The sequence below is a fragment of the Myripristis murdjan genome, chromosome 6, assembly GCF_902150065.1.
Source record: "Myripristis murdjan chromosome 6, fMyrMur1.1, whole genome shotgun sequence".
NCBI lineage: Eukaryota > Metazoa > Chordata > Actinopteri > Holocentriformes > Holocentridae > Myripristis > Myripristis murdjan.
The window spans coordinates 26,695,573-26,716,235 of NC_043985.1; the positions used below are offsets into that span (position 1 = coordinate 26,695,573).

A 20,663-nucleotide genomic window follows, 5' to 3' on the forward strand; every position below is an offset into this window, starting at 1 on the left:
CACATTATCTCCAGTGTGTCTTTCCCATTGCCACGCACTGTTGTGCTATGCTGGAACTGCAATCTGTATTTAATGCTTTCGTTTGATTCAGAAATGTTCTGAATTTTATCTGCAGTTGGGAATGTGGAGTTGTGTAAGATTAGGATGTGTGTGTGTGTGCGTGTGTGTGTGTGTGTGTGTGTGTGTGTGTGTGTGTGTGTCCTGTCCTCAGTGCCAAGGTTACTAGTCCCCATCATATTCTTCCCAGGAAAAATTACATTCTTTTCCTTGTTGAGGTTTATAGGCAGATTCTGGGAAGACATATAGCCTTGAGGGACCTTTTCTGTTTCCCCCCAGCCAAACACGAGGCATTACGCAGACACACAAACACACACTCATAGGTGTAATGACTCACATATCTTGAGAACGGTTTCATAAGCAGTGGTGGGAATCTCTGAGTAACCGTTGATACAATATTATCACGATATTTATCCTATGATAACGATGGTATTTTAAAACAGGCGATGCTGCGATACACTGTAAGATAATCAGCTATCAATTTCAGATCTGCTTTTTTATATTTCAGTGTATTTACAACTTACTCCTGGTCTGATTTCAGGATTTATTTCAGTTCAGTTCTCAAATACATGATGAGCATGTACATGACAGAACAGTTCCAGTTAAAATACTACAAGGAAGGCAAAAACATGACTAACAGGAAATCAAATTAAGTTGAAAACCCAAATGTCAGTACTTGGCACAAGTGCATCAATACGATATCACAAGAGGAAGCATTGCAGTATTTTAATATCTTGTCCCACCTTTGTTTATAAGCTCCCTTGAATTCCTCTGAATCCTCTGTTCCTGTGAACTTGCAGGTTGCCTTTCCTCTCTGATGAAGTTGAAATGTGTTTGAGTTTGGTTTTCGCCCTCCAGGCTTCCTGTGTGCGCTTTCCCGCGGGTCCTGATGGTTACATACTGATGACGTCTTGGTCTCGTGACGTTGACGGAGTGATGCATAGTTTCTAAACATTAGCTCCATACCTTTGCAATGTGAAAGAAACAGTCAGAGCCACCAAACCTGACCCTGCTGCAGACCTGCAGCTATTAGCAGGAAAGACAAAAGAGCTCATAAGCATTTCCTCTTTTGAACCAGCACGCCGGAGGACAAAGTGACATTCTGGCTCTGCTGTCAACACCTGCGCTCCGTCTGCTGGTTCGTCCACGGCTGTCTCACCTGTCACTCTTTTGCATTGACCTCCAACCTGAACAGAGTTCCCACACATTGGGGGAATTCTTGGCATTCTGTCTATTCAAGACAAAGAAAGTCAATCATTATTTAGCAAACGTAATACAGTGGTCCCTCGCTATAACGCGGTTCACCTTTCGCGGCCTCGCAGTTTCGCAGATTTTTTTAGTGCAATTTTGCATGCTTTTTATTTTATTTATTTATTTATTTTTTTTTAACAGCGCATTGTGTTCTGCGTCCTGATTGGCTAAGGGACTGTAGACCATTGTCAATCAATCTCCTCCGTGCCGTGTCTCCTGTACAGTACAGAATGCGTTCATTCTATAATACTGGACTTGTTTTTCTACGAAGGTTTGAACTTTGAGAGTGTTTAAACAAGAGAGAAAAGTGAGAAAATGTTAGGTAATGCCTGTCTGAGAAAAGTGTATAAAGTGTGTAGTGAGGGGTTTTACAGCCTTAAAACATCTACAATAATTGTAAAAAATAAAGCTGACTACTTCGCGGATTTCACCTATTGCGGGTTATTTTTAGAACGTAACCCCCGCAATAAACGAGGGACCACTGTATTTATTTTCCATTTCATTCACAGAATAATGCAAAATAACTAACATTAATAAGACCGAGGGCTCGGCGGTATAAATGTGGCGGTATCAGACTAGGTATCATTTGAGATTTTGATATTGTAAGATGTTTTCCTAGTTTTTAATGGCTGTATTACAGTAAAGAGATGCAATTTTCTGAACTTATTAGACTGTTTAGTCTGGTCTCTTTTTTTTGCCTGCTTGGTCATCATATCTACACTGCTAATGACCGTTTATGAAAAATCTTGTGTGTAAATATGTCATGAAAGAGCCAATAGTCCTCCATATAATATCAGCATTGAGGGTTCCAGTTAAGATGGTGTTATATTTGTTTTTGCTGACCTCTGAATCTTCAGTGTGTTTTAAAATTTGGGGAATGGAAAAAAAAAACATCATGTTACACATACATGTCGGGAAATGCTACATTCTCACCACGGTAAGATGGTAAGACTTGCAAAATTTGGGAATTTTACAGCTGGCATGGCTGAGCATCATTTCCCAGCTGGTCCTCATCTGAAGTTGTGGGGCTCGCAGGAGCGTTACCATGCATTGGTTTGTGTGTGTTGTCGTGACCATGGGAGTGTGTGTGTGCTCTCCCCTCTGACAGACAGGTGTGTGGTGAATTATGGGATGGATGCTCGGGGATCAGCGGCGGACTCTTCCCTGCTGTGGAATGCTGGGAGGAGGAGTGCAGCGGGCGGCCAGGGCATGCTGTGACAGCCTCCTTCTCTCACTCCTCCTCTCCTCTCATCCCATCCAGTTCTCTGTTGTTGCTTTGATTCCCGTCTGCTCTCTTTCTTTCTTGTTTCTCACCTCCGTGCTCCCCTTCGCCATCCCTCTCTCTGCTGCCTTCTCCTCTAATCTGACCCGCTCCTTCCTCCTCCTCCTCCTCCTCCACCGCCTCCTCATTTCCTTCCTCTTCATTCTTCTTCCATTTCATCTCCTCTACTCTTTATCCCCCATTCTGGCCATTTCCAAGTGATATGATAGTGTTTAATTCCAGTAGTAGTCATGGAGATGGTGATTTATAAACATCTGGACACGAGTCTGGTATTTCTCATCTCCTGTCTAGCTTCTCGCTCTAAGCCCTCTCTTCCTCCATCAGTCATGAACCAGAACATGGCCTCCCATCTTTCAAACGACTCTGTCTCCCTTGCAGACTCCTTCGCAAAATGTGCCCAAGTGCCAGATAGTATGCAGCAAAAACCTTGACATTTTGAGATGCAAGCTGACTCGGCTCAAATTTGGATTATGAATGCAGCAGCAATTAGGCAGCTAAGTAATTTTCCCTTTGTGTCATTACTGCTGTTAAATGGAGCATGAGGCCATACTTTAATGTGTTTGCTCATGAAGTGCACATCTAGATAAGCTAGATTCACATCACTTTGAGAGCCGCGATCCCAAAACCTCTTGCTGTTTGAAAAATTTTCAGCTCGCTTTTCATGGTCTTCTTTCTCCTCGTTTTTCTCTTCTGACTCGCCTTTGTTAAGCCAGGCTGTGTGTGCAGGGAGTGATGGCATGTCTCCACACGCAGCCCTTCCCTTGCTGGAATGCAGAGCATTACAGAGACGGATGGAGAGACAAAGCCAGATAGGGGAAAAAAAGTAGAGCGAGGGTAGAGGGAAATGGAGGTATAGGTTATTCCCCTCCATGGCCTCAAGGGAGAAAAGGACTGATGAGCAAAACCTGGTGTCGTTTTATTAGACCCGATGCATCATTACAATGACAGAACAGCCACTTACTGTTCAGTATAGAAAATATGACAGCAGTTACAGTGGCCTTTAGTGTTTAAAACCACTGTGTATACCCACTAACCCATGCTGCTCTGTAGAGAGAGAGTGTGATTGTCTTTGAGGAAGCAGTGACAAATAAGTTTAGCAAACAAACTTGACCAAATTGCCAGTGAGCGCAGAAGTCGCCTCCCACTCACTTGCCACTTTGCTCTGTTTGACAACACCACTTTCTGTCCAGATTTTGTTTGTACATGCATACAGACACACGTGCCACAGAGACTCTAATCAGGTCACACTCCATTCAAAAAAAATTTCATGCTACACATACAGTGCACAGTTCACTGTTTCCTGTGGATTTGTTTTTGTAGAAATACAGGGTGAGGTTGGTTTGAGTTCTGGCAGCCAAGCTGGCTCCTTGGCCTGTCCGGGATCTGTTTCTGCATGTGTTGCAGTTTAAGAATATTTGGATATTTGTATCACAATAAATGGATACTTCCGATAATAATGGCAGTTGTAATTTTTGGAGAACAGGCTGACAAATTAGCACAGATGATGAGTGATGGTTGTATTTACATCTTTCTAGCTACGGAGTCAGTTTCGCCTTACAAAAGGAAACAGCAGTCTCTTGTGTGACAGGAGGTTCAGGTTGGTAGTGTGGGGCAGGTCGCAGGGTTCAGTGTGCTGAGTGTCTCCTGGCCCTGCTGACCTTTATCTGGGCCTATAGAAATCCCCCAGGCGCTAAGACCGTCAGCCTGCGCTGTTTTCACTGGCTAAGGCCTTACCTAAACACACCACACATCCAGAATGCAACACCAACTGAAGTTCTGCAGACCCTTAGAGAGCAACCTGGAACCGCTCTGATTTTTATTTATTTTAGTTTTTTTCATGCAATTGGGCGCCTGGACTGTCCGTCGCGTTTCTCAGAGGTACGATTGGCTTGGTATTCGTTTTGGCAGGGGCGGGACTAGAGCTGTTGCCAGGTCCCGAGGCGCATCTGCTGTGGTTGTGACTCATCTGTTGCTGGCCAGGAGTCAGTGTTTTCTTTGTCTCAAATAGGTGGAATGTCCACTGACTTTCAGACCTAACCTGTTAGGCCAGCCATCCATCTCTATCAGCGGCGAATAAAGCACCTGGGGCCAATGTGCTGTGTCCAAGACGTGACACTGACTCGGGGAACTTTTAATAGGTTCATTCGTCATGGGTTCATTTGTTCGATTGTCCAGTGTCACATTTCCTATAGCGATGGATGAGCAAAAGTTTCCTTATTTCCATTTGTCATATTTTGCTTTGCCAGTTTGACTTTTTTTTTTCTCACATGGGGTAAGAGGTGGCTTCCTAGCAGGTGCCCTGTGACGTCAGCACTGCAATGATTTGAATTACTTGCATTTTTCCACCGCTCTCTTCATTGTCCTTGCATTATCTCCTGCTCTGATCACAGTTATTGATGGTTGGCTGCACTTATCAGATTAAGGCTTAACACAGGGCCATTCCATCAGTTCCCCTACCAGTCACAAGGCCAGCCTCTGTTGACGTCACAGTATTTCCATACGCATCACTTATTTCACCTCCTCCTCCCTCCGCTGTTTAATGAGTGATGTGTTTTTTATTAAATCTGTGCCTGTGCTGTCTGTATTTCCAGGGTGGATGCCTTTGATGAGGTTAGCATATTTGAAGCAGCTGGCTAATCCTGACACAGAGGGAGACTATTTGTTCTCTAGAACCTCGCGTAATTTTGTTATGTTAATCTTATTTTTAAAATTTGTGGTGAAGTCTTCGGCGTGTCTTTATAACTATAACGGCTTTACATCCAGGCTGCTCAGTCTTTATTTAATTATTGAAAAGTTCCTCCGTTCTCCCTAAAAAGTTTTATGTAAGCTGATCGTCAGCCTGTTCCTTGAAAACTAGTTTTCTGTGACAAGTAGGCTATCGTTTTAACTTGTGTCTACTGTAAAGCACTGATTGATGGATTGATTACAGAAGATTTTCTTTGCTGTATTGGAGTGTGTGCTATTACTGTTCACATGTATGTTTGTGTGTGCACTCATGCGTAAATTCAGTGGCATGCCTGTGGAGGACTGGGTGTGTGTATGTATGTGAGTGATTGCCCTGTGTTTGTCTTTGAGACAGCATCTGGCTGTTGTTCACCGCAGGTGGCATATGAGTGATGCCATGTCTTGTCTGCACGGAGGAGGGGAGGTGAACGTGTGACGTCAACAGGAAGACAAGAAAGAGAAAACCTCTGTCCGCCAGACAGGCAGTGGAATGTGGCCGTTGGTTTTCACCCACGTCAGACGTTGTGTAAGAATTCGCTGAGCAGTCCAAGTTGTACATCTCAATGGCGCTGCTTTCTTTCTCCACCTGCTCAATTAGTGCAGTGTAGCCTATAGCTACAACTATATGTTTTTTTTTTTTTGTTTTTGTTTTTTCGTTTTTTTAACCAAAGAAAACTTCTCCAGAAGTTATTACCCACCTGCTCTTTGACTTTGAAGCCTCATTCATTAAAAGCTCTTTGTGTGTGGACTAGCTCGGTGCTGAATGCCGAGGCCCAGGCTTGGACAAGCCTCAGTGATCTTGAATGGCCCTCTTCTATTTTAGGTGACCGGGCTGATCTAATAGTCAGAAGCAAATTGACGGAAAGTTCTCTGTGCGTGGATTTCCATTACAGCAACTTGCTTTCTGACTGCTTGAGTGGTCACTTCAGCTCGTACAGCCTCGACGCCATTTAGGACCGTTCACCCTTGACCCCAGTCTCACTCCACTCACCCTCTTCCCCCCCTCCTTCTTTCCAGCCACTGTCTCTCACCTTGTTGCTCAGTCACTGATTCACTCGCTCATTCACTCATTTGTGCATACCCATGTGCACACACTCACCCACCCCCCTCCTCTCACCGTCTCTGTACTGTTCTCTGTATTCTTTATGAGCCGGGCGGGCTGATACTATATTTAGCTCCAGGGGAAAAGTCTGTGCTCTGTTCTGGTCTCTCTTCTCTCCCCTATCTGCCCCCCTCACCACAGCAGCCATTCACAGGCCCTCTGGAGCACCCAGCTCCACCTCCCACCCACCTACCACCCAGCCCTCCTCACCCCACTCCCATGTGAATGTACTGGGCCCAGATGGAGAGGCATGTATCCCGAGTGTGGCTGGCAGGCAGGCAGGAAGGGAGTAGGGAGTCACGCAGGATGAGGGTGCTGATTGACTCAGAGAAGACGCTCCTATCAGACACTCTTTCCTTTCAAGACATTCAGAAAGATTCTCTTGAACAAATAGGGGCTCACTGACACAAACAAGCGGCACCTTAGAGGGTCCCACAGTCATATCTGCTCTTGTACACACACATACACACACACACACAGACCTCGCAATCACCCTCACCCACTCTGTTTCATCTCTTCCAATCATTTGCGCCCACACACACACATTTAAAAGTGTGCCGGGCTCCAGAGATCCCTTAGATTAGCGTGTCTTTGTGTGTGTCCATGCTACAGCAGCCGGCTGGTATTTCTCACATCTGCAGCTGCACTGCAACCCCACAGGCCCCGTCTGAGGAGCGAGAGAGAGATAGACATGCTGAAGAAAAGGGGGGACAATGAGAAGAAGGAGAGGCGAGTAAAAACAAATTGAGAATGGGAGGGGAGGTGTGTGAAGAGAGAGAGAGAGAGAGGAAGGCATGGAAGAGAGAATAAGAGAGGAGGTTTGGTGAGAGGCAGTAATTAGAGGGAAGGAGAGTGAGAGAATGATAGCTCCATAATGCTAGTTGTAATCTTCTCATGACTTGCATGAATCTCAGTGTTCGGTGTTCATTTCCTCCCCTCCATTTTGTACTTAAGTGTCGGAGGCTCACAGCGCGCTTTGTGTGCTGAATTCTTTGTTCAAATTCATTCAAGTTTCTGACTGTGTAAATTGTGTGAACACTTGCAAATTTGGCCCTGTAGTAAAATGTTCACAGAAACCCCCGGACATCCACATGAGTCTACCTGCCTATTGTTTTCAGGCTGTCTGGTTCCTTGAACTGTGCTTCGGCTTTCTTAACCGAGTTAAGTTTGAACATGCCTGTCAGCTGCCAGCCTGTCATAGTTGGAGTCCAGGTGAAGTTCACAATCATCAGGAGGAATGTCGCCCTGCCGTCCCAGCATGCATGCTGTGCAAACCTCTTCTTAATTTGGAAGCGCTCCTTACACAACCAGGAGTGAGACATTTTTTATACAACACTACAAAAAGCAAGGATTTAGTCAACTTATTATTTTAGCCTGATGTCACTTATTATACTTGTCCTTGTTATATTACATAAAAGTGAGGTCGTGGAAGGTAGGGAAAACAGCTTTTTGCTTTTATTTACCAACTGGAGGTCAGAGTTTTCATTTCACCTTTTCATTTACCAGCACCCGCTTTAGCCACTTTTTTTGGCAGCACTTAAAGTCAAATCATTGGTCATTTTTTATTACTTTTGCTGCGTCTCTTTGGCACATTGACTAACCACAAAACATTGAGTTTGACGAGTAAAAGTGTGATTGTGAATAATCAAGCATTTACAGTGTATCCATATAAAATGTATGTAGCGAATTCCCTTTATTGTATTGCAGTCATTAGTCACTGGCTGACCACCTGTTGCTACATTGTAACTACTTTCCTCAAGAAACTGCAGGCACCACGTCCACATGTGCGTCACCACCCCCTCCTGACTCTCCCCTCCGCTGATTGGTCGAAAGTCCAGATACAGGAGGGCCCTTACGAAAGTCTTCCCTTCTTTTTTTTCCTCTCCCACTGTGCAGTCAGTTTTAGATAGATCAAATCCTCGAGGTGACTTCGCGCAGGTTTGAGTCTGAATAGAGGAACAAACAAAACAAAACAAAAAAAGAGAGAGGCGTTCTGACTTTTTAATCTTCGTTTTTTTACGCTATGGTCGGAGACTACTGCTCTCTCTCTGGAGATAAAACGGATATGCACTCGCAGAGAAACTCCAAAAACGGACTAAGTTGCAAAATGGTGCTCCAAGCAGTGGGCAAAGTGCTAAGGTAAACTCCGAAACTTGTTTTTTAACTTTGACCGAGTGTTATTTCCAAGCAGCCGCGGGTGTCTGAGCCCGGTCTGTACTGTAAATGTGACAAATGTTGTACGTGTTATTTATGGAGCGAGGCAGCGCGCTGTCCCGCAGCCAGTACTTTCAAACCTGAACTCACATGTTACGCACCACTGCTGTCTGTCTGTGTGCTTTAGAAGCATGTAGTCAAATGTCTGTTTCTTATATAATCCACCGACATTATTCTGCATATTCGGTAATGTGTTAAAACACAGTTACAAACGCGTCAGTAGTTATTCTGCGTCCCGTTGTAAATGCGAGGCTGCGCTCTGCTCTCTTTACGTGGCCCGTGTGCATTTTCTAAAGATCGTTTCCTCACCGTGGTCATTCATGAGAAATCAAAATAATAATAATGATAATGATAAAGGGGGATTGCTGTGTCCTCCTCAGCACCACAGATGAAAAGACATCCATTGGATTTCCTCTGGGGTCACAGTAATTAAGCCCCCCCTTCAAGTAGCACCCCATCACCACTGCTGCTCTCCCCAGCAAGGCTTAACAAGAACAAGGGCAACATGATACCTGCTCCTCATCTGCTGTTATGTATAATTCAGCACGCCCGGTTCCTCCTTAACTCCTAAACAGACACGTTATTTGAAATCACAGGATCACAGGAAGCAGCTGTTTTAACCTTTTTGTCTAGATGTAACAGCAGTCCTCTGTGGCCAAGGGTGGATCTGGCAGGCCTGGTAGTTTTTAATAGTGGATCCCCACCTTCCTGCATCTTAACTTACACTACTGGGTCAAATCAGTGGAATTAGACCAACTAATTACACAATATAGGATCAGAACTCAAAGTGCATTGTACGTGTGTTGAATGCTTGCTTTTAAAAGGAAAAAAAAAAACAAAGTTATGTTTCCAGGCCATCTCCAGACCTCATATGATGCACACGTAAGACCTGAAGAATGCATGACCCAAATAGGGAGTGTTAATAGTGTGTTTGTGTGTCAGAATAAAGTGACACAAGCGGAGCCCCGGTCAGCCCTAATCCCATGAAGAATCTATGCACTTTGAGAAAGAAATGTCCCATCAATGCAGCTTGTTGTGTTGGTTGTGTGGTGAACGAGGCACATGCTAACCCAGTTCTCATCTGCGTGCTTGATGTGTCTCTGGGTTATCTGAAGAAGGACACGCAGACATTATGAGCATGTTTTCCTTCAGGGGCAAACTTGTCTTGTTATTACCACTGTGAAGTTTCTTCTCACCTTTCAAGTCTGTGGACAGGTGTTTTTTTTTTTGTTTGTTTTTTGTTTTCTACCCAACCAGCAGCCCATGGGGCAAATGCCTCAGCTTAGATGTGAATGGTGATAGTGTGAAGAATATCCACCATCTTAGGATCTCTTAACAGTATGCAGGCTAAAAGCATTATTGTACAGTACAGCAGTGTGTCTGTCACAAGATCCTCAACATGTACAGGCAAGTTCTGCTGCACGGCTCTGCTTTACCAGGAATTTAATTGCTTTTCCTTGGATATATACCTCTCACTGGCGGGTGGTTATCAGCTGGTTTGTTGGAAGTTGGAAGAACCTCCTTTTTAATTTATTTACCTCTAATTGCATATGTGTAAAAATAGGGTTTGAAATTCCTAAAAGGGGGGGAACAAAGAAACGAACAACTTAATGAAATTTAACAAGGATGCCTAGTTTTAGTTTTTAAGAGTTGGAGGAGACTCAAGCCTTTTACAGCTCCACTCTTAAACTGTTTGCTCCTCTGGTGAACAGTTGAATGCCCTCGGTTTGGTGGCAGGTTCGAATACGAGCATGGCAAAGATGGTCAAGAAAGCTGTTAGTGGTGAGGTCACCTTGAGAGAGAATACACAGCTTTGTGTAGCCACAAAGTCCATCTTTCTCTTCCTTTTCTTATTGCATTCATTAATCACTGAGATGAAGAACTCCCCTTCAACTCCTGGGTTGTGTCATTGATTTGAGTCATTTCCTGTCATGTCAAATCAATGTTGAAGCTAGCTTTGTTCAGGAGAAGAGTCAAGGGTACACTTGCTGAAGTGCTCAACCAGTAGCTCAGTCTAATCTCATCTCAGCCCCAAACCCCCCCTTCCTGTCACACATGTGCGTTGTGATGTTGATGAGGCTGCATTATAGAGTCAGCAGGGGGTCCTTATGTACTCCACAGGCCTGAGAGCCTCTGAATGGGGTTTAGCACAGGAGGACAAGGGGGAGCGGAGGTAGCCGGAGTGCTACTGGGTTGGGGTCATAGCTGAATCAGAGCTCTGTGTGTGTGTGTGTGTGTTCAGGCCTTCACCCTGCCTACAATCTGTTCATTTACAGTGCTGCTGCTGACTACCCTGGTGGTGTTTCTTTCTGCATTTCTGTGGACCCCAGAATTATCAGAGTTGAGGGGCTTTAGTGCGTGAACGCCCCTTTCAAAAACGCACACCACCAAATTCAGGTACAACTTAGTCAGACAGGAAAGCTTTTCTGTAGACCTCAGCATTGCAAGGCTAAACCCTCTGGTCTGGTCCGTCCTTAACTCGGTCTCTTTTTAGCCCCATAATGGCCGCCGTGGTTTAGCTTGGCTTGGCTCGGGCTCCCTGCTCTCCTCAGTCTGTGGTTTTTCGGGGAAAAGAGCCATTGAGAGTCTATTCAGTTTGAATCCTGAAATAGATCAGGAGGACTGGCTTGGAGCAAACTGATCTTCCTGACTTAGTGCTGCTCTCTTTACAAAATGGCAGAGCCCTTTCTCTTTCTTTCTCTTGGTCTCTGTAGTCTAGTCTTATCAGTATAGATTGGCGTGGTATCCTGTTGCTATTGATCTTTTATTACAGTTCTTTTAACCCGAATGCTGTGAAGTCCGGGGAACAAAAGTCACAAAAGAGGAAGCAGCTTCCTGGCATTCAGTTGAGTCCATCTTAGACCAAACAGCACCTGATGCTTTTTGGAAATCAACACAGTTTTGGCGTTCCTGGGAAGTGTTTCTTCACTTGAAAAGACTTCTGATTATTATCTGCTGTGTTTTCCATCTCTCATATCCTTATCTTATACACAGGGGCTGTTTTCCAATAGTGTTGTATAAGGGCCGGGTGGTGACAAGCGAGGCATATCTTTACTCCAAGGAATGCTCCTTCATGTACCAGAGAGATAAAAAGAAAGAAACCTATGTTCTGGAGACTTTTCAGAAATAGAATACTCTCCCCTCCGCTCAACAGGGAGAAAATGAATGTTTTTTTTCTGGTAGCCCTGGAGTGCAAATGCCTTTGACCGCTCTCTGGGATCATCCCCCTCTCCATAAATCACTTTTTTATCATTATGTAACTTAAAGCAAACGGATGTCACGTCACTATAAGAAGAAACCTCCTTGATCCTGCTGCTGTGTGAGAAGATGGCAGACATCTTCATCGCCTTGTTTCATGCCGCTCGTTTTAGATGCAAGCGCCGTTCACCCTCACAGATTGCATTAACTGCATCCATATGTCAATAGTTAGATTCCTCCGCAATCCAGCAAGCCAATTTAAGCAACTGTTGTGCAATATTGGGCTTGGCAGGAGCCGCAGGCTTAAGGGAAAAAGTCATTACATGGGTTTAGTTAGATAGGGGCTGAGAATGTCGTCACATTAAATGCATTCAAATCACGTAACGCACCAATAAAACCGCACAAAGTGGAGCCTCTGGTTTCTGTGTAAAGTCATGGCATGTGCGTCAGCAGTGATTGAATCAGTGCATGTTTGGTTGTTGAGGTGACTTCGAACTATGGAGTCTGCACCTTCAGCAGACAGCATTGACTGAAGTTTCTCTGCTTTGAATCATTGGTGTGTGTGTGTGTGTGTGTGTGTGTGTGTGTGTGTGTGTGTGTGTGTGTGTATGTGTGTGTGTATGTGTGTGTGTGTTTAATAGTAAATTGTAGCCTTTTAGTTTAAGCACTTAAGCTAATTCTCCAGCATAGCTCTGTAATGTGGTCCCGAGTGATTCCTCTATTAATTGGAGCCAAATTCTGGTAATGAGACAGGCTTGCCGTGTACCTGCCAGAGGGCTTTTTTAAAATTAATTTTTTATTTTTATTTTTTTAAAGAGGAGGTCTATTTTAGAACTATGTGTATTCAGTGTTCAGCAAGCATGCAGTTAGTTAGCTAACACACAACCAGCCCCGGCCAGGGATAAATGCAGCCAGTGTAAGGCCAAGAGATCTGCACTATGCGTGCACACTCAAGACCGAGAACAATGTGTGCACACAGGCAGACACACACACACACACACACACACAGACACACACACACACACACACACGTGCCTGCACAAACACTCTCCCTCAAACCAGACAGGACTCGCTTCTTCTGGGTTTCTGGAAGTCTCTGGTGGGATCAGCCTTGTGACGCAGCTGTTGCGACCAGCTGGTTAGGCCATGAAAAGCGAGAGGGGTTACAGTGAGATGTGTGTGTGTGTTGTAGGTGCATGTGTGTGATAGTAATGTATGTGGGGAGAAAAACGGGCTTGGGTGGGAGTGAAAAGAGCGAAAAGTAGTGAGTGAAGGCGGTTGGTGGTGGAGTTGGAAAAGTGAAAGGAGTTTCAAACATGTCCAGGACCGCACACAAACTTGTATTTTTCTTTTTTTTTTCTACATTTTTTTTTCTTCCATTTGCAAAAAGATGTCCCAACTTTTCTGTCTCATGACTTCATCGGGGGCAAACAGAGAAGATATCTCCAAATAATAAATATAAATATGGCCTTTAGATATAGATAGATAAATGTAGGACATATATGTATGACTTTGAAAGATACTCTAGGCATCAAAGTAGAGAAGTAGTTCTTGTTTTTAAAAGTGAAAGGAATAAAAAAAAAAAAAAAAGCATGGCTAACATAGTCTAACAGCTGTTGGGTCTGTCACTTCTCAGCTCCACAGCACTGACCTCAGTGTCACCTGACTATACAACCCTATTGCCCTATTGTTTTTATTGCAGATAAACACCACCATGTCTCTCTTCCTGCCTCTCAAGGTGTTAGATGCAATGTGTCAGCCCCCAGTTGACATTCCAGTTCCATGTTTTGTCTCAGGATACCTTTTTATGTCGCTGCCCCAAAGTAAACTGGATCTGAAATCGCGAGCTTTGTTCAAGAAAGTTCAAAAGACAAAGCTTTTGGTGCATGTGATTTTTCTCATGGGTCTTTGTAGTTTCCAGAAGCACATGTTGTTCCTTTTGGGTTTGACCGGGTCTCGAGGCTGGGAGTGAGCGTGCATCACGGATGGGTTCCTGCTGGTGCCAGGTAGGCTGCAGCCGTCCCCCAGCCCAGGGATGTTTGCCCAGCCTTGGCCTCAGTTCCCCTTCACTTCTGCCTTCTGGCCTGCCCTGATCTGGCCTGGTCTGGTGCAGGGAGGGAGGCATCTGCTGCCTTTTATGGCAAAGACTTGCCTGGGAGAACTTCACCAAGAACAGACAAAGCTGTGTGTGTGTGTGTGTGTGTGTGTGTGTGTATGTGTGTAGTGAAGACAGACTATGTACGTATGAGGGGCGGGCTGCTGGCATAGAGGAAGTTTTCTTTATTCTAAAATAAACTAATGGCTCCAGAATTTCACCTCCTCGTACCACACTAATGTTCGCAGGAGGAGGAGAAGGAGGGAGGCGCTTGTATGGAAAATGACGAAATTACAGAGGGAGAGAGGCAGGAAATAGCTCACTGAAACAGAATGTTTTTAGAAGGAAAGGGGTGGAACAAAAAAACAAAACAAAAAAAAAAAGACCTGACTTGAAACTTTCACAGGAGCCGAATGATTTTCCAAGAGGCTTAGCAAAACCTTTTGAAAAAAAAAAAAAAAAAAGTTTTGTGTGAGCTTGACGGTATCTGTGGATGAAGCTCTTTTCCTGGGTAAGCTCTTTCACATGACGGAACATGTAGCTCACAGCATGAAACCACACAACCACATGAATCTGTCTCTGCCCCGCTGCTCATGAGCCGGATGGGGAGGGGGGAAGAGAGAAGGGAGTGAGGGAAGCAGACAGAGATAAGGAGGAATGAAAAATATGATAAGTCTAGAGCTGGATAGGCATCTATATTAAAGAAAGGAGCGCTAATTAAAAGTCTGAGTCAGCGTTGGAGGTCAGGGAATGTGGGAGATGAAAAGCAAAGAGGGGTGGGATGGTTGTGAAAGATTGAAAGATGAAGGGGAGAGGGCAGAGAGAGATGAAAAGAGAGGGCAAGAATGGGAGTGTGAGGCCTGAAGCTCCTGACCCCACACAATACACTATTTGGACAGGTGAGCCTGCAGCCACAAGGGCGAGAAAAGGAGGGGAAAAAATGCCTGTTGGTCTAAATAAAAAAAGAGCGGGGAATGAGAGAGGAACGAGTGCAAACTCAGAACAGGAGAAACAGAAAGTAGCCTGTCATTAATAATTAACCTGCAGTGTAATCTGTGGTGTCCTTGGTTTTAAATGAGGCCAAAACACGGCTCAGGTGCTGCCTGATAGGAAGGGCCCGGTACATCGATGAATGATTACCCAGCAAATGAGAACTTGTGCGGCGTGTTGTGCTTGAATGTGAGCGCGGGTCCTTCAGAGGTTCCACATGAGACCTCAGGAGGAAGTTTGCAGCCACGCAGCTCTCTTGACAGATTAATTAGAGGACAGAGGACATGTGGAGGAGGAATCTTAAACATTGTCAAAGTTAAAAAGTCTGCGGGGCCGAGTTCCCCGGGCGCTGTGTGCATGCACATGTTGGCATGCCTTCCCTTGTTTGCCGAGGTGGAAAGCAAGGCGATGCTTCCTGGTGTGGGGAATAAAGTTGCGAAGGGCTTTTGAACATTGTGCTCTGGCCAAGGGGCCTCGTGCTACACAGTCCTGTCATGTTTTGTAAGTGTTTATTAGTTCCCATGGATAGCAGCTGGGCTTGTGTCAGTCTTGCCTCTCTCTTCATTCCTTCCTCCTCCTCTCCGCCTTTCCTCTATCCCATCTCTCTTACTTAATCTCCGTCTGATATGTTTCATGTGGTGTGCCTCTGCACTGCCCTTTTTTCTTCTTCTGGAAACCAACCAGCAGCCTTTGCCTCTTTCCTGGTGTCAATCTCAGTAGAGGCTGACTGAAACTGAGCGGGGGTTTTGGCTGCTGGTGGAAAACCGTGTTTATGATCCCTGTCATTAGCACTGTTAGGACTGGAGCTGCCGTCTTTTGGGAATGGGGATCTGGAAGTGTGACTGGGAAGAAAAGGGAAGCCAAGAACACATGGCTGGATCGTTGTGTTTAGGCAGAGGCTGTGGAGGGAGGAGGAGGGATGAGAAGTGGAGGAGAGCTGGGGGGGAAGGAGGGAGTCAGGGTGGGTCGAGGGAGGATGGCGGAAATGAGGGTCAACAAAAGCACAATAAATTCACGGAGCGAACTGGAACTCCCCTGTCCTCAGGCAAACCCAAACAGTAGCATCACCCAGAGGAGGTGAAATGACCATGTATTGAGAGTTTAAAAAAAAAAAGAGTAAAAGGGTGAAAAGGATTGAGAAGTTACATCCTTGAGCAGAATACTGAACAGGCTGGCTCCTCTGCTGAAGTTTGTCCACAGTTGCCCAGGATGTAGATCTCAGTGTGAAGCTCATTTAGCTCTCAAAAATCATCAACAAAGAGTCTCAGTGAGTGTGGAGGAGATGATCGAAAAGAGTTTATATAGCATTAGCCAATATCTTGTGGTGTGATCGAACAAGGCCCGCTGTCCCAGACGACTCGTCTTCTCTTTATTTGTCTCACTCGCATATCAAGCCTTTCAACCTTTGACCCGAGACCGCGCTGCCTCCGCTGATACAGGCTGACGGCCGGGGGAGGGGGTTATGGCCCGGGAAGTGCAGGAGGAGTGTGATCTGACATCCCTGTGCTAAAACTAGCAGTGGAAGTACAGGGCGATGGGGACGGCTGTCTGCGTGGGATGTCAGAGGTCAGAGCCGGAGGTCAGGTACAGGAACAGGGGTCTCTCTGTTTAAGCGCTGGCCGCTATGAACCCAGTGCCTGCTGCCAGAAAGACTCTGCTGACCCATCGACTGACCTGTGTGTGTGCGTGTGTGTGTGGCAGTGTGGGAAACAAGTTGCTAATGTTTCCTGTAATCTGATTTTTGTAGTTTGTCTCTTTAGAATAGCAAAGTGGGTACGTTTGCCAGTGGTCTCAGAAATAGTCTGATGAGAAAATATGCTGGGCTATACTAGGCTTTTGGGTGGCTTTTGGATCTACTATAACTGGAGATCGGTAATATTTTGAGAGCAGAATCGCTCCTGGATTAGCCTCTGTGATGTGAAAATAATTACGGACTAATGTTGTAAGATTTTTAATCCTGTGTGTAGCCCATTCTTACAAAACACATATCCTATTGAGTACTTTGAGTGTCGCTGGGACAAATCCAAGGGTCGGAGACCAAGAGTCAGGAGAAATGTATTTTAAGATTGCATTGCAATATATAATCTAGGCATCCATGGTGAACCACAAATCTCTAGAAGTGGTTTAAAAGTCAGTTTCAAAATGTAAATGGCAACATGACCAGGGACATCCACTTGCAAAACCAAAACATATGCATTACCCCACTTTCAGAATTAAGAGATTTAATTCCACTGATACTGGTAGATCCCTGGAGCTGGGCTCAGGCTACTGTATCTACATAACACTCAGTTTACATGGGTTCAGTTACTCATTTAATCCATAGCAAATAACTTGTACTAATTACTCCTGTTCATCACATGGTATTGCTATGCAGAGAAGCTGCTTGTTGTCCTGTGCTCGCTGTCAGCTCAGCACTTGTATTGACGCCTACTGGCACTACTTGAATATCTAGTTGGATACTGTGTGTGTTTACAGTGGCGTCATATAGGCCTGTCAGGACAAGTCCCGTGCTCGCTGCAAAGAAGTAAAGTCTGACATTCTGTCCGGTATCAGGCCAAACGAGATTTGCCATCTGCATTGTTCAGAGGAACTTCTGAAATCTCTTTCGCTTTGCCTTTTCCTTGATCTTTTTATTGTCCTTGGCACTCATGTTGCGCCTCTTCAACCTTTCCTCTCCTGTTATGCATTGCAGGAAGTCGAAGACGAAGCCAAATGGAAAGAAGCCTCCAGCAGAAGAGAAGAAGCAGTACCTGGAGCCAGAGTTCACGAAAATCCGTGTGGTGGACTTCGACCTCAAAGAGCTGGTGGTGCTGCCCAGAGAGATAGACCTCAACGAATGGCTAGCCAGCAACAGTGAGTGACTGTCTGTGATTTTGGTGGCAGTAATGACAGGATGCATATTAGGGAGCTGAAAAGGGCTAGATGAATTACAAAAAAAAAGAGGAGGAGATTTTCCTAACTTGGTTGTAGAGAGGAAGAGAAGGAGTGGGCCACATCTGGAGGACGAGGTCTGTAAGAGCCAACAGAAACCATCACTGTAATTACCCCTCCAGCCAGCCTGTAACTAGCACTGGCCAATATGAGCTTACATCATCATCCGGTACTTTTTTTTTTTTTTTTTTTTAACACATTTTGGGCTCACAGGAAGATTGAACATCACGATATATAACCTACAGCTTCACTCTCTATCAGTGTTCAGAACAGAGGAGGGACAGACTTGTATTAATTATATTCAAGTGTTAGAAATATAATTACAGTATAAGCACATATGAATGACCAAGTCTTTTTATTTACCACGCATTATTGCATTAAATTAAATCAGTTATAACATCAGTTGCACAGTGCATGTTGTCTCTGCATCAGTCTGCTGCTCAAGGACCAAGTAGCTCTAAGCCGTTGATTTCTAGAATTAAAACAGCCGCCACATGGTCCGTTTTATTATTTCTGACAAAAAGCACTTGAATTCAGAAGTCGTTTTTTGCGGATTTTATATATACAACTTCCAGACTTGGACAGAGGAGCTTTCAAAGTGCAGATGAAGGCAGCATCAGAAGCCACTGAGAAGCAAATGCTGACGAGAGGTTACAGATACTGCTGTGTTTGACTTAGTCGGAATGGCTCCTGTTGAAACATCTAAAAAGTAAAAGCCCTCAGTAGATTGCTCATGGAGTTTGAGCTCCGTTACGGATTGACCTGCTGTGAAATCTTTTCCTGAAACTCGGTTTAAGAATTCGGGGTCATAATCGTTTTTTACTATTCCTTTCATAACTTTTTTCCTCGAAAGGCTGTCGATGGGCTGCCGTTATTGAGTTGAACTATTCAGTAAAATGACAAATGTATCTGAAAGTATATCACTTCCACTTACCTGTGAGTTGGCTGCCACCCACTGATACTGTTTTTTTTTTTTTTTTGGTGGTTTAACTAGTTTACACCCGATTCTCTCTGCCTTCTCAAAATTTTTTCCTCAAGGATTTTGAGCTGTTTTTCCAAGCCGCTACGCACTTGTCATCTGGAGACTATGTTCCAGTGCCGCTGGTGCTGCAAGTCTGAGAGCCAAGTCCTTAACATGTTCCAGGCCTGGCGCAAACTTCAGCCTGGTCCCAATAATGCCATACGCTGCTTCTTTAAACACAATTATTTACAGTTAACTCCGGTCCCTAATAGGCAACATAGGCTATTAATTTATTTCTTATGGAAGATTACAGCTGTCACTGTGAGCGTCTTCTCTGGAGTTTTGTCAGCTTTTCTGTGGCGTGGCTGTTTGAGGAATTTTGAAATGAAAGGGAATAGATTTATTTTGTCTGTCTCCCTGACTTTGTTTTGGTTACGTATCCAAACCAGCCAGGTGCTCACAGGGGAAAATGAAAAAGGCAGCGTTCCTTTTTTTAGCTGATAAAACACTGTTATATAAAGCAGATGGGACATGTTTTCGCCTGTGAATGCATTTTTGGCGTGAAATTGGAAGTTGCGCAAGCTGGCTCGTATCAACTTGTATCAACCGCTAATTGGGCTTTTTGCCTTTGAATACAAACGCTTGTCAACAGTCTGTTTTTTGTTTGGTTTGTTTTTGTTTGTTTTTTACACTGAATTTTTCTTTTACACTGAGGTAAAGTGACAGAAATCTTTGTCACTCCATTTTTGCAGCTTGCCCAGGAACTTGATGTAAGCTTTGGTATGACTTAAATGAATTTATTCCTCACAGTGGAAAGTGAAAAGACTAACCAAAGGTTTAAGGAAAGTCACGATAACAGGAAACTCTCAAATGCTTGGCGTTAAAAGGAAACAACGTGAATTTTTTTTTTTAACTCTGTAGAAGAGCTTAACCAAATATACCCCTGGATTTTCTGCCCTTTTAGTGCAGCTTAATGCATTGTTTCAGAGCATAAACAAGTCGTGAAAGAGGTTCCCCCACAGCAGAAATACCTGTTTTAGTTGTAGGCGATTGGACCAAATGCACAAATGCAGCCTCCTCCCATTTACCCTTCTTTCTAGAGCAACATTCACTGCTGAAGGACATGATGATTGACTTAGTGAGTGCATGTGACTGTGACTGTCCAATTTATCACAGTGGTGGAGACAAGGCAGCATACAGTAGCTTAGGTGTGTCCTCGCCCTCAGCAGGGGAATGTGGCAAGACACTACTAGCCCACTTCTCTGTTTTGAATGTAGTTCAGGTTTCTACGTTTGCAAACATTCCTAGAAGCTTGCAGTTATTTATTCAGGTGTGCAAAAGAAAGCATCTCCTTGAATATGTATCAATCTCAAATGTTAATGTTCCAGTAACAGCTGTGATTTTAGCTTTGTTTTTGCAGCAACAGTAGAATCAGGATAGATACCGGTGATTAGTAACAGCGTGGTTGTTTGAAAAACTAACTACGTACCTGGTTACTTGACTTAGAAAATCGAGCTCATTGCATTTCTACTTACCACAATAAAAGTAATCTGTAACATGTTCTGGCCTACACTGTTAATAGCGCTGCGGTCTTCACATGACTCACATGCCGCGTTTGCCTCTCTTGTCTCGCCACAGCGACAACGTTCTTCAACCTTATCAACCTACAGTACAGCACCATCTCAGAGTTCTGCACTGGGGACACCTGTCAAGCCATGACGGCCTGCAACACGTAAGTAATCTCCGCCGCTGCTGGTTTATTCATCACTGCCCTACCAAGCCCCATTGGTTTATTTATCAGAAATCTAATGTCCCATTGGTTAATTTATCAAGGGTTGCTTCTTCCTCAGTCATTAAG

General features: G+C 44.5%; 1 protein-coding gene across 4 annotated transcripts in view; it reads left to right on the forward strand.

Annotated features, from left to right (window-relative positions):
* The window catches only part of mob2a (MOB kinase activator 2a), a 73,992-nt gene that overhangs the window by 46,462 nt on the left and 6,867 nt on the right, over positions 1 to 20,663 (forward strand). For 3 of the 4 annotated variants that reach the window (XM_030054179.1, XM_030054176.1, XM_030054178.1), the window contains exons 2-3: positions 17,606 to 17,766; positions 20,444 to 20,537. In XM_030054179.1, coding sequence (XP_029910039.1) covers positions 17,606 to 17,766; positions 20,444 to 20,537 — 255 coding nt within the window. Of the gene's footprint in view, positions 1 to 8,316; positions 8,556 to 17,605; positions 17,767 to 20,443; positions 20,538 to 20,663 lie in introns of those variants that run through there. The other variant, XM_030054175.1, reaches the window with a different exon arrangement.